Source organism: Lepus europaeus, chromosome X (assembly GCF_033115175.1).
Source record: "Lepus europaeus isolate LE1 chromosome X, mLepTim1.pri, whole genome shotgun sequence".
NCBI lineage: Eukaryota > Metazoa > Chordata > Mammalia > Lagomorpha > Leporidae > Lepus > Lepus europaeus.
Window position 1 is genome coordinate 127,373,204 of NC_084850.1, and position 19,487 is coordinate 127,392,690.

Sequence of the window (19,487 nt, forward strand, 5' to 3'; positions counted from 1 at the left end):
AATTTAGGTCTTTCATCCATTTTGAATAAATTTTTAAATGAAAGTTCTCCAGAAAAATCATGGAAAAAGGAATTAAAAGGTAAATTCATTTTGGCATTAAAATTTTGAAATTTGTACATATTTTTTCATAATATACATTTTTATGTAACTTTCAAAGACTGTTCATATAGTGAGGGATACAGATCTAGTTTCACTCTTCTCAGCATGTAGTTATCCAATTACCCAGTACCATTATTGAAAATAGTCTTTCCCCCAATGCATGTTCTTAGCACCTTTGTCAAAGATCAGTTGATTGTAGATATGTGGATTTAATTCTAGGTGCTCTATTCTGTTTCATTGGTTTATGTGTCACTTTTCATGTCAATACTGTGCTATTGTAATTACAATAGCTGTGAAGTGGTTTTTGAAGTCAAGTAGTGTAATGCCTTCTTTGTTTGTTTTACTCAAGACTGTTTTGGTTACTCAGGTTTCCTTTATGTGTGTGTGTGTGTGTGTGTTTCCATAATTAGTTTGTGGTTGTTTTTTTCTAGGTCACTGATATTTTGATAAGGATTGCAATGAATATGTAAATCTCTTTGGGTAGTAAGGACATTTTAACAATATTGATTCTTCCAAATCATGAAGATGGGATATCTTTCCATTTCTTTGTGTGTCCTCTTCAATTCCTTTCATCAGTGATTTACTGATCTTATTGTAGGTATCTTTCACCTTTCTGGCTAAATATAATCCTTAGAAATTTACTTTTTGTGGCTGTTACAATTGATTATTTTTTCAGACAATATGTTATTGATGTATAAAAATGCTACTGGTTTTTGTATGGTGACTTTGTATTTTGCAAGCTTACTGAATTCTCTTTTGGTGGAATCTTTGGGGTTGCTATATATAAGATATGTCACCCTCAAACAGTAACAATTTGAGTTCCTCTTTTTCCATTTGGATGCCTTTTACTTCTTTGTCTTGCCAAATCACTGTGTCTATGGTTTCCAGTACTACAATGAATAAAAGTACTTCAAGTGGTCATCCTTGTCTTTTTCCAGATCTTAGTAAAAGTTCAGCTTTTCCCCATGGTGTTATGATGTAAGCCGTTTGCTTATTATACATGCTTTAGTATTCTGAGGTACTTTCTTACTATTTCTCATTTGTTTAGAGTTCTTATCATGAAGGGGTGTTGGATTTTATTAAATTCCTTTTCAACAACCACTGAGATGATCACATCATTTTGTTGATATGGTACATGATGTTTATGGATTTCTATATGTTGAACCATGCTTGCATTCCTGGGAAGAACCCTACTTGAAAATGTTGAATAATCTTTTTAATGTGCTATTGGGGCCAGCGCCACGGCTCAATAGGCTAATCCTCCACCTTGTGGCACCAGCACACCGGGTTCTAGTCCAGGTCGGGGCGCTGGATTCTGTCCCAGTTGCCCCTCTTCCAGGCCAGCTCTCTGCTGTGGCCTGGGAGTATAGTGGAGGATGGCCCAAGTCCTTGGGCCCTGCACCCGCATGGGAGACCGGGAGAAGCACCTGGCTCCTGGCTTTGGATCAGCGCCATGCGCCGGCCACAGCGCGCTGGCTGCGGTGGCCATTGGAGGGTGAACCAACGGCAAAGGAAGACCTTTCTCTCTGTCTCTCTCACTGTTCACTCTGCCTGTCAAAAAAAAAAATGTGCTATTGGACTCAGTTTGCTAGTATTTTGTTGAGGACTTTTACATGCATATTCATCCTGGATATTGGCCTGTTGCTTTGCTTTTCTGTTGTGTTCTTGTCTGGGTTTGGTATCAAGGTAATGCTGGCATTATAAATGAGTTTAAAGAATATCCCCCCTTTAAATTTTTGGAATAATTTAAGAATTCATATTAATTATTTTTTTAAATGTCTGGTAGAATTTAGCAGTAAAGCCCTCATGGTCCCAGTTTTTTTTTTTTTTTTTGATAGGCGCTTGCTTATTATTGATTGAATTTCATTACTTAATATTGATCTGTTCAGGTATTCTATTTCTTCCTGACTCAAATTTGGTAAGGTATGTATGTTCTAGAATTTTACTCTCATTTCTGATAGTTAAATAGAGTAAGCCTGAAACCAGAACTATATATCATAAAATCTCCATTCTATTTTCATGGGAAGCAAATAAAGATAGGCAGGATTATAGTAAATCCCCATACAGATGAGAAATCACTCATTAGAGGGCATGCTACTCTCAAGGCTCAATTATATATCAGTGGCTCAATTAAAATGTAGCTTATCAGGAGGATGATTTACTTTTACTTTGGAGGTGGGTATTTGGCCTAACATTAAGACTCCAATTGAGATGTTTACATCTGATATCGGGGTGCCTGGGTTTAAGTCCAAGCTGTGCTTTTGATTCCAGCTTCTTGTTAATGTGTACCTGGAAGTAGTAGTGATGGCTCTGTTCATTGGATTCCTGCCAGCCATGTGGAGACCTGGACTGAGTTCCTGGCTACCGGCTTTGGCCTGGCCCAGTCTTAGCTGTTGTGGGAATTTGGGAAGTAAATGGATACAAGCTGTTTCTATGTTTCCATTTATCTGTTTCCCATGCCCCCACAACTCATTTCAATGTTCTTGTGACTTTCAAGTAAATAAAAAAATAAAAAGCTTAATTTTACTTTGCACTTTATATTAAAATATAAGTAGAAATATTGAAGTAGTTCATTATAACTGGATGAGCTTATGAAAAATTTGGGCACCATATATATATTTTATGGCAAAATAGGGACCAACCAATAGAGACTGAGAAGCAATGTCTTTACACTTACAATTAAGGAACTTGAAAGTTCTATGTGTGGTTTTATCTACTTAAGATATAACTGTACCGTGTCAGTTACGTATTTGCAGGTTTTCAGTTCTGAGTTCATTCTTTGGTGCTTACTCTGTGGTAATAGACTGGGATCTCTTTTACAGTGAGCACAATGTTATATATTTTTGTCAGTAGAGGGCACTGGAGGGACATTGTAATGGGGAAAAGTGGGCTTCTCTTCCAGGTTCCATGGGGCCGTGTTTACTTTTTCTTCTTTCTACTGAAAGGTCTATTTATCAAGTTACTTTTTCTTCTTTCTACTGAAAGGTCTATCTATCAAGTGGCACATATGTATGGGGACAGCTGGTGGTTCTCTGACCCAGCCACACATCCATATCATGTAGTCCATGACTGACACTGCAGGCTCAGTTTGGATTTAGTGGCAAACATCCAAGAAGGTAGAAGTGAGGATCTCAATCAGGGCCCCCCTTGTGATGACAGAGACCCAACTATCTGAGACTTTACCTGCTGCTTCCAGGTGCACATTAGCTGGATGCTAGAATTGGGAACAGAGCCAGGACTTGAATCCAGGCACTCCAATATGGGATGCGAATACTCTAAGTAGTGTCTTAATGCCACATCAAATGCCAACTCTCCCTTAAAGAAGCACCAAAATGCTTTCTATCCACAAAACTCAGTATTACACCACAGCTTTTATCTCAAGAGGAGTCTAGGCCATAATAGGGAAACGTTGTTTTTTCACAATATCAGGGACCTTCTGAAGGCTAATATGGAATTATTTTTATAGATTTTTCAATCATGAGAGTATCTATCACTGTTTTTACAAAGAACTTCTAAAGATAAAATATGAATACATTCACTTTTATTTCACTGTGATGCATGCTGCTATCCTGGTAACTTAAATATAGCCTCAAGGTTTTGAATGATTAGCAAAAGAAAATGATGCTTGCATAAATGATATGATGTGGGGCATGAGCCTGGCCAGGCCAGGCCCGGCCAGGCCCGGCCCGGCCCGGGTGCCCCCGCCCGAGCTGCGCGAAACGAAGCCACGAGGAGCCAACTAAGATGGCACCCAGAGGAAGTAAGATGGGCGGAATCCAAAGTTGTTTACCACTAAAACTAACTGGCTGCGCAACATCAGGGGAGGTAACAAAACTAGTAACAAGTGTATAGACATAGGGCTAGTCCTATAGAAATCCCCCCATAAGGTGATTTTTTAAGTGATTGGTTGGTCCTTAGCCCTGCCCCAATGACTCTGCAGTTTTGTGTTATAAAAGGTACTATTATGCAAATGGTGACTGAGTCCTTGCTAGACTTGGCTCCCCGCTGCCTCTGATTGTCTCCGGGACCAGGAGGCTGGGGAACGGGCGAGCGGCGCGCTTACCTTTCCTCGGACCCAGTCCATCCTTGTACGGGTGGACTAAGACCCAACAATATGATATAGATGTCAGGGCCAAGACTAAATTCAGCTCCTACCTTACTTTCTCCTCCAAGCTCCTCTCTTACATCTAACTGTTGAGTCTGTACAGTTTAAACTATTTCTAGTATGAACAGCAGAGAAAGCCCTACAACTTCAGCCCAGAAGGAGTTCAGGAGTAAACAATTCATAAATTTAAAGAATGGAAAAAATTATGCAGAATGTTTATGAAATAAAACTTAGGCAAAATAAAACAACACATGGGCGAAACTGTTTATGAAACTAAATATGTAAAGAAAAATATAGCTTGGAGAGAAGAGATAGGAAAGAGAAGAGATGGAGGGGCTAGTACTGTGGTCACTTGGTTAATCTTCTGACTGCGGCACCGGCATCCCATATGGGTGCCGGGTTCTAGACCCAGTTGCTCCTCTTCCAGTCCAGCTCTCTGCTGTGGCCAAGGAGGGCAGTGGAGGATAGCCTAAGTGCTTGGGCCCTGCACCTGCATGGAAGACCAGGAAGAGGCACTTGGCTCCTGGCTTTGGATAGGCTCAGCCCCAGCCATAGCAGCCATTTGAGGAGTGAACCAACAGAAGGAAGACCTTTCTCTTTCTCTCTCTCTCTCTCTCTCTCTCTCTGTAACTCTACCTATCAAATAAATAAATAAAATAAAAAGAGAAGATATGGAAAAGAGAAGATAGATGAGAAGAGACAAGATGAGAGAAGATCATGAGAATACTTTGTGAAATGTAAAGTAGAATGCAATTAAAAGATAAGGTTAACACCAAAAGAAACAGAATAGATATTCACTGTATTTATTCTTCCCATTATCTTTAGGAAAGCAATGAGGTAAAGTGCTAATACATGCCATATATAAGATCACACTGTTAGTAAATGCAGAAGGTGTATGTGAATCCTGAATAACCTGATTTAAGTACTGTGACTTTAATGACTGTTTGTCTAGACTTTATCAAAGCAGACAATAGGAGAGCAGCAGGGAAACAACAAGCAGAGAAAGTCTGATGAAGCAAGAAGTCTGAAATAGCATCTCTTCAGACTCAAAGAGCGCAGTGAAACAAGAGTGAGCAGAAAGCAGAGTACAGAAGTGAAGAGAACCCCAGATTCTCTGTAACTGATTAACCAAATAAAACAAGAAGTTTTACAAGCAAACAGGTGGTTCCCAAAAGCCAGAGAATGCACGATCTGGACCAAGCTTAATTATGAGGGAGATAACAGATCAATAGAGGTGAAATATAATATTATTTATATTCAGTCAACAATCACTCAGATATATAGTACACTATTTATCTATATTGTCTTTTGTCCTTTAAAATTATGCTCTGTCATTAGTTTCATAATATTTAAAGACAAGTTTCAAAGAAATTTAAGCTGTTCAGTTGCCTTTTATTTATTCTATTTCATTTCAACAGTGATCCCTGCCTAACACTGCGACCAATTTCCCTTCCCACCAGATCTGTACATCCTCATAGCCTGTTGTTTTCTAAACTTTAATCAGAAAAGACTCTCTAAATTTTAGAAGTGAGAAAGTAAACAGATAATCTAGTCTAAGGATTGATAAAGCCACTTTTGACTATTTCATGATGTATTCTATAAAATTATCAGTTAAACACCTTTAACTGTTTCAATATTTTATATAAAAGCAATGTAAACTAGTTTTAAAAATGAGAATATACTTGAAACTGAGAGAAAAAAGTTATGTCATACCAAGCAAATAAATACTAATATTATAGAGTATATTCAGTGTACAGTTGACCCTCTATATCCTTAAATACAGAAAGATAGATATTTCAGAAAGATACATCTCACAACATTCCTCATCTTTCTATCTCAATGTACTCAGGCACTGAAGGGCACTCTGATACTTGCATTGCCCTGTGGAATTCCTAGGATACAGCAAGTTTTCATAAGTAATATTATGTGGCCTTGTTTAGGGCATAATGATATTTTAAAAGTCTACATGATCACAACAAATAAAATTTCTTTTCCTCAGACTGTAAAGCAGTTTTGCTCTTTATTTTTTTTTAGCTTTTAAATATTTTTTATTCATTTGCATGCATTTCATAAATACAACATTAGGAACATAGTAATTTTTCCCACCATACTTGCCCTCCCACCCACTCTCTCAGCCCTCTTCCTCTTCCCTCTGCTATCCCTGTCTTGTTGTTTACCAAGATTTGTTTTCATTTAACTTCAAATACAGAGGATTAACTCTATTCTGGTCACAGAGCTCTCTCTGTATGAGAGAGAAAAAGAAAAAGAAGAAGAAAAAACAAAAAAAAGAAAAAAAACTGTTCCTCAACAGTCCAGACAAGCGCTGTTTAGTTATTGCATCTCAAAGGTAATTTCACTTTTTTTCTTCCTTCCACCCCTCCCCTTTCACTTTAGAAAGTCCATTATCTTTAAAGACGAACCCAAGAATTATGTATCTTTTGAGAGCTCTTAGACACAACTACGAGACATAAGAATATTCTCCACTTAGTACACTAAAAGAAATAATTCTTTGGGAACAAGTTTTACTATTAAGTCTCATAATATAACTCTTTGGGGACAGAAGTCCTGCAAGGGAAGTTAGTACACAGTGACTCTTGTTTATTCAACAGTTAGCACTCTTATGTATGATATCAGTTATCACCTGAGGCTCTTCCAGATATAATTTAAAAAAATTCCATCCACAGGTAGTGAATCCACACATGTGGAACCCTTGAATACAGAGGGTCAACTGTACACATTATTTGATCTTTGAAAAAGAGGCATTATAAGTAATATATTACTTAGCATAATTCAAGTAGAATATTCCAATTAACCCACAATTTGATTTTAAATAAGTTCTTAAACTATTCAGCATTTTTATTTTCTAGTACATATTAAAAAGCAAGAAAAGGAAGAAACAGAAAACCCTAAATTATAAAACAAAAGTTAAATAAATAAGTACTGGAAAGAAAATCACCAGCTTTACCTAGAGAAGTTATTTCCCCTAGCAAGAATAATATGTAAAAATATTAATATCTTCATTTTTTATATTAAGAACTAAGCCTCAAAAAAGTCAAATGATTTGACTAAGGTCACTGACACAGAACTAGATTCAGATCATTTTTTTTAAGGCTCAAAATCATTTTTTCCACACAATGGATCTGGAAAGATACTTGTTCTCACAATTTTGTTTAAAAGAAAGCATTCTAGTATCATATATCAAGTAGTATAGTATATTATATTAAGAAGTTGATTCTTTATAAGAAAAGTAATATGAACATTTACATAGAACCTTTTAACAGAGGCTGGGCCATCTTTGCATAAGAAGGCCAGGATGAGAAGCAGAATAACAATATGAAAATAGAAGTGCTTCTTGAGCTGAAATGACTGGTTAATGCCATCCACTATCTTCACCATAATTAGCTTTTAAAATTATGACTAGATTGAAGTAAAAATTGATAAGGTAAATATTTGGCATTCATTTCTAAATTTCTTGAATATTTTATGCTGTCATTAATTTCTAATAGCAAGTTATCTCAGAATTGACTTTTGAGAAAGAAAAGTGATGTCATTATAGCAATGAGTCAGCTATTAGGAATGAAGATAAAGTTATTTAAATGTAATTTTAAAGTGATTAGAAAACATTATAATTTATAAATAGTTTTAAATGTTTAAGAAAATATTTGAAACCTGGCTACTATTTAGCTCATTTTTTTAAAAAATCAGAATGATTTTTTTAATTTTACAAATTTTAAAACATTTTTACAAAAATGTCAAACATGTATGCAAAGCAGAGATCATGATGCATTGTACAATCATTTATCTATTACTGAACATCAATAGTGATCAAAATAGGACCATCTCATTTCATCCACACAAACTTTAGAAATACTTTTATTGATGAAAGAGATCAATTTAAGGGAAATACTAATTATATGTATAAAGATACATACCTCCAGTGTGTCACTTTATGTTTCATAATTGGTATTTTTTATAATTCTGAAATATGCATACTAATATTACCATTTTACAACTAGGAAATTGTGAAAACATGTCACTTGAAGTCACTTTGGGTCCTCCTATCTTTGTTAAGGCAGTAGCTTCTATTTTGCATCAGCTGGGTTTCAGCTCCCAAATAGCAGCCACTTAACAATCCCTCACATCATGCCCTAATAGGGTTCTTTTTATTTTTTTACGCTTTCCTGCTGATGCCTTTGTGGAACATTGACTGAAGCCTTTGCAACAAGAAAGGTAGGGGGAAACTTTTGACTGGACTAACAGAAAAGCCCTCCTCTCCTCTTTAATGAAGTCTTGAGATGCTGTTGACCTTGCTCTCTGGGGAACAATTCCATAAAATTAGGCAAACACCTTACAGATGTATCATCCGTATGGCTCTCCCTTCCGTGCCCTCTTAACTTCATCCATCAGCATTGATGGATGGTATAGCAGTCCATTGTAAGGAATAAGATATAAACTCTCTGCTTTAGGCTTTATTCTCTGTGAAACTCAGGCTAAAGAATCAGCTAAAAAATTTAAGAATTCTGCCTAAATTTATCATTATTCAGAACTAAAATTCAAACTAATGGTTTTGTTAATCCAAATCCAGTGTTCTATCTCTATAATGTTTAGGATCAAAAACGAAAATCAGCCATGTTTATTTGTGAGGTTGGCACTGATAACATGGATTGCCTTCCTGTCGATTTCACTGAATCTTAGTTCTTGAAATTGTTACGTGGGGAAGCAAGAGTTATCCAGTTTAGGAAGCTATTAGAGGACTTTTGCAAATATAAAGCAACTCTTTGAGTATCTAAAATTATTTGAAAATGGTAATAAATCATTGGAAATTTTTTATGTGACCAAATCTCGCTTATGGGTGGTCTTCATGGTTCTGTGATCAGAAAGGGATCCAGATATTTAACTGAAAATCTCCAAATATTAGTATGCATGGGCCTTTTTCCTAGAGACATTCCATTTCTCTGAAGGTCAATCTTTTAATATCCAACCTGGTAGCATGAATCACTATAGCTGAGTATAGACAGAGGAGTGAGACACTGATTGTTCATTGTAAACTCTCATGTAATAACTCAGGTTTCAGTATAGAATTATCATAACTTTAAATAAAATTTCAAACCTCATTTTCTACCTCTAAGAATTTATTTCCTTAGCCTAATTCATGAAAATTATATTTAAGAGCCATTGTACCAAAGAAACCCCACAACATTTCTTTAATCATTTAAATTAATTTCTGCTATACTGTCACAGGATGGGAATTGAATTTTCTTCAGAAATAAATAAAATTTCATATTTTTATAGTCCCTAAAGAATCTTTCTGAATGAATTATTTATAATTCCTTTGACATTTTACTATTAATTACAAATATGCATATAAAATATGATCTCAACAAATAAAAATACATTGAGAAAGACAAGTAAAGAGAAATCATGGATAAAAATTAGAGCTGACAATGAATCTAATATACAAAATGAATGCCATGACATGCACTTGCCAGCCTTGGGCCACAAATTTTGATGTTAAGTTTGTAGCAGCCAATGCATAAGGAAAAATACATCTCTTCTTGATACCAACACCAGGAAGAGATTATTCTTGAGAAGCTTTACAGAGAGAAAGCTGGAACACATACAGACGTCAATAATAGCCTTAAAGTAAGTACCATGAAGAACCCACCACGAAAGACTGAAGCCCAATTCAGGAAATTCAACAAGAGCAGTCACTGCCACAGAAAATTCAATGGCAAAGAAACAAGCATTCATAAGAAATAAAACGTAGGAGGGAATGGGTCTTTTCATACTCCTTAGTTATTAACACAATATGCCCAGTTAGGCAGTAGCCCTATGACCCATGAGAAATAAGAGTGTAATTCAGAATCTCAATAATCTAGAACAGGCCATAACTGCCAGATCTGGAAAGGGCATGGAGTTTGGTGTAAGATCTGTCCTCAAATGTTGGTAGAAATACAAATTAGTACAACTATTATGAAAAACAGTATGGAGATTCCTCAAGAAACAAAAATGGATCTATTAAATGACCTAGCTATTCCACTTTTAGGAGTACATTCAAAGGAAATGAAGTCAGCCTAGAGATACCTATACTCCCATGTTTATAGCAGCCCAGTACAACATAACAATGATATGGAAATCAACCTATATATTTGTCAACTGATGAATGGATAAAGAAAATGTGATACATACACACAGACACAGACACAGACACAGTCACACACACATGATGGAATATTACTCAGCCATAAAAAGAATGCAATCCTGATATTTACAACAAAATGGATAGAATTAGAGATCATTATGCTAAGTGGAATAAGCCAGAAACAGAAAAGACAAATACCACATGTTTTCTTTCACATGTAGAAGTTAATATATAGAGAGTATGGAAATTGTGCGGATGTCTTATTATTTGGTATATGGATAGTTATAAATATTGTATTCATTGAATTATTATTTATATAACACATACTCTTCTATCCTTACTTTATGATCATTATCACAAATTATATATTGTGATATTAATATCTCTGTTTTCAAGAAAAATACTATATCTGTGTATGTATATAATACCAACATATGAAGCAAATATGGTAAAACATTAAAAATTGTTAAATATTAAAATACATTTTAAAATGTTTCTAGAAGCACAAAGAAAAACAAAGAAATGTCATACTGTACCCCATAAATATGTATAATTATTAATTATTTTCAATCTTTAAAAAACAGTTCAACACTTCAACAGCTTAACATTTGTGACCCTTAGTTCTTCTATTTGTAAAACAAAGATTAATGACATAATATTTTTATAGAACCTAACCTAACACTTGGAATACAAATAGCCTAAATATTAGTTTCTTTCTATCCTCCAGGCCTTACAAGTAGATCAAAACAGTAATTATTATCCCCCCTGGACTAACTAGGAGAAAAATATATCAAATCTCCACTCTTGAGATCATCCTCATAAATATCGAAAGTCATTATTGCTGCACAATGAAGGGAAGAGGATTAGAAAAGGATTACTCAGTATCATTTATAAAGTAGATAACAAAACAGGAAGAGAAATGCTGTATTGATGATATTTTGAATTAATACTTATCCCCACTATTCAGGTAAGATGTTTTTAAAATGTCTTTCCTAAATACATTTAAAATGTTACCTATCCTAAACATTTCATAAATATTCAAACATTTTAGAAATAACCTTATAAACTGGAAATAGGAATAGAAGACATTGGAAATGGCCTTTGGCAGGCATATAGACCTTCATCATCTAGTACCTTACAGATGCAGAAATAAAATGATCTCACACTAGGGGTGAAGAAGTTATGAGGACAGACCAGCATCAATCAAGAAATGGATTTACAAACACAAGGAGTCAACTATTTTTCAACTAGAAAGAAGATGCCTCTCTACAAAATAAAATGAGTATTTTTACTCCATTTCTAGTAATAAAATATATGCAAAGCCATTAATTGATTCAACACACATTGCCAGATTATCATTTAGAAGGTTGTTTGGTAGGTATAGAATCAGAGCAAAGAGTTTTGACCATTTTATGAAGTATTTCATTCAAATGACGATAGAGAGGCATTCTCTTTGATGTCTTTTTGTTACAGATGGACAGTAAAAACTTATTTCAAACTCTGTTCTCTAGATTGTTTTATTTTATTTCAATACCAACACATATTATAATTCTAAGACATTCTATTATGTTTTTCCAGCAGATATAACATATGAGTATTAGTTATTACAAATCTAAGTTTATATTTAGGTTCTTTCATATATTTTCTACAACATATATACTAAAACTATTGAAGTTAGATTTTTTTATTATGACTCATTTTCTTACAAGCTGAAGTCTTATTTACTAATTAAACACAGAATTATCCAGTAGCAAAGATAAAAATACATCCAAGTGTACTTACCACATGAAGAATTTTATTCTCTGTTTCATATACAGTACAATCCTGAAAAAAAGAAATATACAAATTAGGTTAAAAATGAAGCATTCCTTTAAGATGTTTTCCTAAGTATTGTACTGTGATGTGAAAAAGTATTGAGAATCCAAGTAAAAACAGAAGTAAGAATAGGAAAAATAATCTGGAATACTATAAACAAAAATATTAATAGAGGTTAGCTCTGAAAATGGGTTATAGAGTGTATTCTGACTTTTGTTTAATTATATTTTCTAATTTTACAGACCTTAAATATATATACTATTCATAAAGGAAAATAACAGTTTTAAGAACAGATATAGAAAGTGTAACTATTTTCTATTTGAATTTAGTGTTAAATGTATTTTGTTGAAATATCTTCAACATTTCAAATACTAACCTGTCATAGATTAGAACTTTAAAACACTGAAATTTATATCAAGTTACATCAAATCTTATTTTATATTTTCAATTAATAAGCAATTAAATATACTTTATATTACACATTTAAAATTGATACATGTTACTAAAACCAAGTTTACAGTTCTTACCTAAATTTAACCCCCTGAAATTCTGAAAAATTTTCTTTTAAAAACACTATTTTTTAAATGTGCAATTCCTTAACATACAGTAAGCAACAATATAACAAAATGATCTTGGCTTAGAAACTTAACACTCAGTTTCCCCCAAGGAATTTATAAAAAAGGCAATGATATATATTAGCAATAATCTAATAAGTGTGTTGTGAGAATTAAATTAGAAAATGAAAGAAATCGCACAGCACAGCATCTGATATAAACCAAGTGATACATTCAACTATGTGTTATTGTTCTGTATCATTTTAATTTCTTAAAAATTCATTACCTCTATTTAAAAATATAAAATTACTATTTAGCTAATTTTGAAAAAAAAAACAATATTCCACAGTACAGCATGTTTTAAGAAGTAACAATTCATTTCATTTTTCCTTGAATTTAATTTTAACAAAGACAAATCTTGTTCAACACAGTTTTTGATAGTACTATTTCACAACAATACTTTGTCAGAAGAAGTATGTATTCATATCAGGAGCAAGTTTTTCAAAGTAAAATAAACTTTAGGTCTGAATGATTTCACAAACTAACAGAAATACTTAATACTTGCCTTTCCTTGGCACTCAAGTGAGTTCACGTGCCAAAGGAGACATTTCCTAGAAATACAGTCATATGTTACCCAAAGTGAACTCTTTGACAAAAATTATGAATTTTATATACAGAAGAACTAAACTGAAACAAAACATTAATGTTTTGAAAGCACACATAAATGTCCATTTGAAAGAGTCCAATTTCACAGGAAATAATTTAAAACATGATTACGTTGGGAAGAGGTAATTGTGGAAAGCTGAAAAGATGCCCCATTCCCCTTATTACTTCTATACATGTTTTAGCTGCAATGGAGGTGTATTCCATGATTATCTTACATTCCCAGAATCAGACCATATGAGTAAATGTCCAAGCTTCATAGGGATTCTCTTCAAGGAGAAAAGTAAATACATTGTTTATCCTGCTTGTGATATAATAACACAAAGTAGCTAGATCAAGTCTCTTTAAAATAACGATTTGCTCCCAGATCCCTAGTGTGTTACAATAAAAAGAACTGTTAAAATAATCTTAATTTGTTCTCAGTAAACATACTGTTTGTTGATAGTGGTGTTGTAATTTTGCTCAATCTGTCATGTGCTTTGGAAGGTGAAACAACTGAACGATTATGTGACTGTCATTCTATCATTCCTGTGTCATTAGTATTTTTGGCATGGGATAAAGCAGACATATATGTAAGACCAAATAAGTGAAAAAAAGGCTTGAGTTTCTTGATGTATTACTTATGTATATACATTATATATACATATATATACATATATATACATATATATATATACATATATATATGTACATATTTCTTCACTCTTCCCACTGGAAAAGGCATAGGAACAATGACCAACCTAGTAATAAGGAACTTCCCAAAATATGTGTCTTCAAATGCTATTTCCCAGACTTTCTCGGAAAATGGTATTTCCAGATCTGGGATAGGAAATGTTTAAGATGAGCTTAGATTACACCATGATATAAAACAGTAAGAACCTATCAAAGACTATCAGGTTTGTGTCAACAGGACCCAGGAGTCAATATGAAGAAATTCTCACTAGCTAAAGATGGACAATTGGGTAATCTATTAAAAGAAAAAAATAACTGCAATGCACAGAAACACAGTATATTTTTCAAATATTAAATATATTTACTATATTCAATGACAATATTAAAAATTAGGGACACACATTGTGGCACAGTAGGTTAAACTGTAGCTTGGGACACCCACATCCCCTGGAGTGCGGGTTTGAGTTCAAGTATTCCACACTTCTGATTCAGCTTCCTGCTAATCTGCTTGGGATGCAACAGTGATGACCCAATTACTTTGGTTCCTGCCACCAATGTGGGAGACCCAGGTGGAGTTCCTGACTCTTGACTTCACCCTAGTCTAATATTCACTGTTGCAGGCACTTGGGGAGTGAACCAGCAGATGTAAGACATCTCTGTCTTTCCTTCTTTCTCTCTGTCATTCAAATCAATTAATCATTCAAAAATTAAATGCATATACAAAATAAACTTAGTAATATTTTAATAATATTAGATATGTTAAACTAATTAGATCATGTATAACAGATGTACTTTCCCTCTTGAATCAGCAAATTATTATTTAAATTTTTATTTACTTGAGAGACAAGACAGGTAGAGACAAAGATATATAGAGCTCTTTCCCACAAAAGCCAGGGCTGGGCTGAAGCCAGAACAAGGAGCTGGGAATTCAATCAAGATTTTCCAAATAAGTGGCAGGAGCCCAACTACTTGAGTCATCCATCACTGTCGTCTTCCAGAGTCTGCACTAGCAGGAATCTGGAGTCAGGAGCCAGAGCCAGGCATTGAACTCAGGTACCCCGGTGTGGAATACAGGCATCTCAACAACTATGCCAAATGTTCCACCTCTTGCCCATTCAGCAAGTGTTAATCAATTATGCTATGGGTACAAAGATGCATAAAACATGGTCCTTGACTTAGAGAAGTACAGTTTAGAGAAATAGGCATTCACACAAATAACTTAAAACATGCTTAATTTCAAAGTTTTCATGCTGTTTTAAAGTTTAAAAGCTTTAAAAGTATAAATGGCACTAAACTGCATAAATTAATTTCTGGAAGGATCATTATTTATTTATAATTTTCAAATATTAATATCTTATTAAAATATAACATGAACACTGGGTTGTGCTATACATATTGCTCTAGTAAATTTCAAACTTTGTAACATCTTTCATCAGCTGCAGCTCAATGACTGAAGGGATTACATTTGTAATAACAGATTTAAGATCATTCAAATAATGAAGTACTTATGCATACTCAACAATTCTGTCATGGCCCAACAAAAGACAAAAGACTAAAGGAGATATGTGAAGTGAATAAAGTGACCAAAGGTTTTCATCACTATGAAAAACTGTTGCACACAAACATGAAAATTCAAAAAAAAATTTAAAACAAGCAAAATTAAAACACTGTAAAAACAAACTTATATAATACTCAAGAAGCAGAGTAGGAAATAACTAACTCTGCCTTAAAAAGTCAGGAAAATGGCTTGTAATTGAGTCTTGGAAACAGTAAGTCTTTAGGCGGAAAAATTAGTACACCGTTGCAAAATCAATGTAATCACATATCAGGCACTGTTAAGCTACTCCAGCAATTTTCAGATTTTACACACACACACACACACACACACAGAATACTTAGCTCCCCAGAACGGTATGTTCTGGCCACATGTTTTCCTAATTTACTAAATTTTCCTCCCAATACACCTTTTCTTTCTTTAATAGCTTACTACTTTGAATAGCTTCTTCTAGTTATTTGCATCTATATCTTTCAGCCAGATAGACCTGTTCTTCATTGAAAGCCAGAGGCTATCACAAAAGGTGAGGACACAGGAAACTAAGAATAAAACAAAACTTAACAACACAAAGAATGCCAATTAACTGCCACTTTATAAAAGGGGGGAGAATAGAAATAAAATGACTGTGTTCTGTTAATAATTTTGTAGAATTCATTTTATCATGGTAAATATTTAAATAGCTCTAGAAACTTGGGAGGATTCAATTTATTAGTAAGTTATTTCCATCAAAATGTGCTTTTAAAATGTATGCCTTTCAAGCATGAATTTTATGAATACTTTGGGGCCAAATCTTTTCCTGAAACATCATACTCCAAATTTTAAAAAGAAAATGTCACTGTGTATTGAGAAATTTATATTTTACAAATCTGTTCATACTAGGAAAAGATTTATTTACTTATTTGAAAGTCAGAGTTCACAGAGAGAGGAGAGGCAGAGAGAGAGAGAGACAGCGAGGTCTTCCATCCAATGGTTCACTCTCCAATTGGCCTCAATGGCTGGAGCTGCATAGATTGGAAGCCAGGAGCCAGGAGTTTCTTCTGGGTCTGCCACGCAGGTGCAGGGGCCGAGAGACTTGGGCCATCTTCTACTGCTTTCCCAGGCCATAGCAGAGAGCTGGATGGGAAGTGGAGCAGCCGGGTATTGAACCTGGGTCCATCTAGGATGCCGGCGCTTCAGGCCAGGGTGTTAACTCACTGTGCCACAGTGGCAGTCCCTAATGTTCTAATTATTTTTAGATTAAGATTAAATTTAGATTTAAAATTGGATTTAGTTATGGAACTATGTACTCTCAGGAATTTTCTTCAGTAGCTCAAGCTTTTTTTTACTCTACAAAGTAAAATGTGAATGTCTTCTTTTTATCCTTTCCCATATGTTTCTATAAATCACATGATGCACATTTAAATGGACCACTTTTCTAATGAGAAAATGCTCATAAAACTGAGCAATGTCTCCTCAATTTTGATCATTTTTCTTACTTAGAATGTAGGTATGCACAGCAACACCCTCCACACAGGATCATAATCAGTTATTCTTTCTGTGAAATGATGCAATGGCCATTCTGAGTAGAATACACATGAATACACCTATTTCACTGATGTTCTATAACTTTTCAACAAGTTTAAGTATCTATAAGTCATAATGCTCATAACTAATATTATGTCTTATTAACTGTACATTGCAGTCATAAGAACAGTACATAGATTACTAATATGACATACATAAAGAGAGACAGTTGGAGGGAAACAGTCCATCTCTAATATTACTATGTACATTTATATTTCATTGAACTTTATCATTATAAATGTTGTTTCATCTGTCTCAATGTAATATATTTATAAAAGACTTTTAAAAGTAAAACTATTGTTTTGCTTTGAAGTAAAAAGGATTCATATCTATGAAAAGCTTTGATAATGGTACCTTCATACCAAACAATTCAACATATTCTACTATTAAGCTATCAAAATCTTTATACACCTGTGATTAATTCAAGCACTGAGTTACTATTATATTCTTTCTTTTTAAATTCATTTGCCCATTCATTTATTCATGCCACAATTAAGTTCATTAAAAATGTTCTTGGCATCTTCTAAATGCAATTCACTGTCAGGGATTTTTGGATAATTAAAGATAAGTTAAGGTTGGTCCTTGGCCTTCATGATTCCATTATTTATTGGGGGAGAAAACATTCAAATAACAATATAAAGTACACAAGGGAGATTCTGAGAATAGATTCCACAGAGAAGGTAGCACATTCTGGCTTGATAATTCTGGAATAGGTATTTAGAAGAGATGACTGTTCGGCTGGTCTTAAATGGCTTTCAAATCTTGAAACTGAGGATTCAGGAGAAAAAAATTCAGATTCTGTGAAAATACTAAACAAAGGCATAGTCAATAAGGAGTAAGTAGACTGATGTGGCTAGAGTGCAAGATATATGGGAAGAATAAAGTGGAAAAGAAAGCAGAGAAAATACTATGACATCATATTGTAGAGAGCTACCAATGCTAGTCTGGGCAAAATTTGCTTTTGTTTTAAAGGGAATACAATTTCATTTTTCTATAACAATATAATTTCTATTTTGAAGCTCTTTCCACCAGGGTGGCAAAAACTTAACTCAGTCAATTGATAATTTCTCTCGACTTTCCTTGGGAAGGGTTGAAGTCAGGGTAGCCTATTTTAATAGTATAGTTGAGTTGTGAGTATATGTGTGAGGTCAAGAGAGGTAGCCTTGAAATGCTCTGGTACAGCTAACAACTCCCACTGCCATCTCTTCTTCCTTTCTTTGCGGTTCTTTAAGCTACAGGAGAAACTTTGATATCATTTTTCAGATAGGTAAATTTCTGCAAAGCTATGTATCTTCTAAGACATACCAAGTAGATATTTTTTCTCCAAGCAGCATGGAGGAGTGTGAACTTTATCCTGACACCAAGGAATGTTTACATAAGATGTTGGGAAGGAGTTGAGGATAGGTAGATGACATACAGGTAGCCAGAAATCAGAGAATTAGATGACTGACTCAATACATACACAGAAGAGCTAGGAGGGGAAAAGTTAAGCATTACCTCAATGGTTCAAGCTTAAACAAATGGATGAATGCACAGTTTAGATAGAGAATCTGATAGGATTAATATGATTCTATTTTAGGCTTGGGAAATTAGAAGTGTTTGAAAGACAGGATATGTTATATAAAATTGCTGGCAGACAGCTGAAAAAACTGAATTGGAACTGAAATACAGCCATATCTGGGCGGTAATTACATTGAAGCGATAATGACAACTACAAGAAATCATCATCATCATCATCATCCTACATAGTCTGTATGGTGGGATGGTAGCTGAGTATAGAATCTCAGATAATGCTTGTTTCAGGAGCCAAAGGGAGAATTAATTGCATGGCTACAACCAGATGGAGAAAGTTGTATTACAGAGAGTTTTAGAAAGGGAGAGGGAATAAATGGTGTCTAATTTAAGTGATGCACTGAGCACAATGGCCACAAGAAGCTTTAAAAATCAGTTTTAATATGATGGAAATGAAACTATAGGTGAAAAGGATAAGTCTTTGAAATTTAGATGTACCAATAATATCAACTAAGATAAACTAGGAAATGTTTCAAGGTAAGAAAGGAATTATAAAAGTTTTGTGGAAAGCAGAGTCAAGGTGATAGAACAGAAAGGGAAGAGGAAAAGAATATAGAGAGAAGAAATTTAGACTTTATCATGATATGCTAATCTGTAAAAAAAAGATAAATATAGTTACATAATTCAGTTGATGTAAAGATTTTAAATGGAAAGAAGGTTGAAGAAATGCTTCATATAACATGATTCCTAATATTGCTGCTGGGAAATTGTACTAGGAGTTAGAGGATCTAGTACTAAATATACATC

At 34.1% G+C, this 19,487-nt stretch overlaps 1 protein-coding gene across 6 annotated transcripts in view; it reads right to left on the minus strand.

The window, feature by feature from the left end:
- Positions 1 to 19,487, minus strand: part of CNKSR2 (connector enhancer of kinase suppressor of Ras 2) — a 316,326-nt gene that overhangs the window by 179,075 nt on the left and 117,764 nt on the right. For all 6 annotated transcript variants that reach the window (XM_062183975.1, XM_062183974.1, XM_062183973.1 and 3 more), the window contains exon 5: positions 12,129 to 12,170. In XM_062183975.1, coding sequence (XP_062039959.1) covers positions 12,129 to 12,170 — 42 coding nt within the window. The remainder of the gene's footprint in view (positions 1 to 12,128; positions 12,171 to 19,487) is intronic.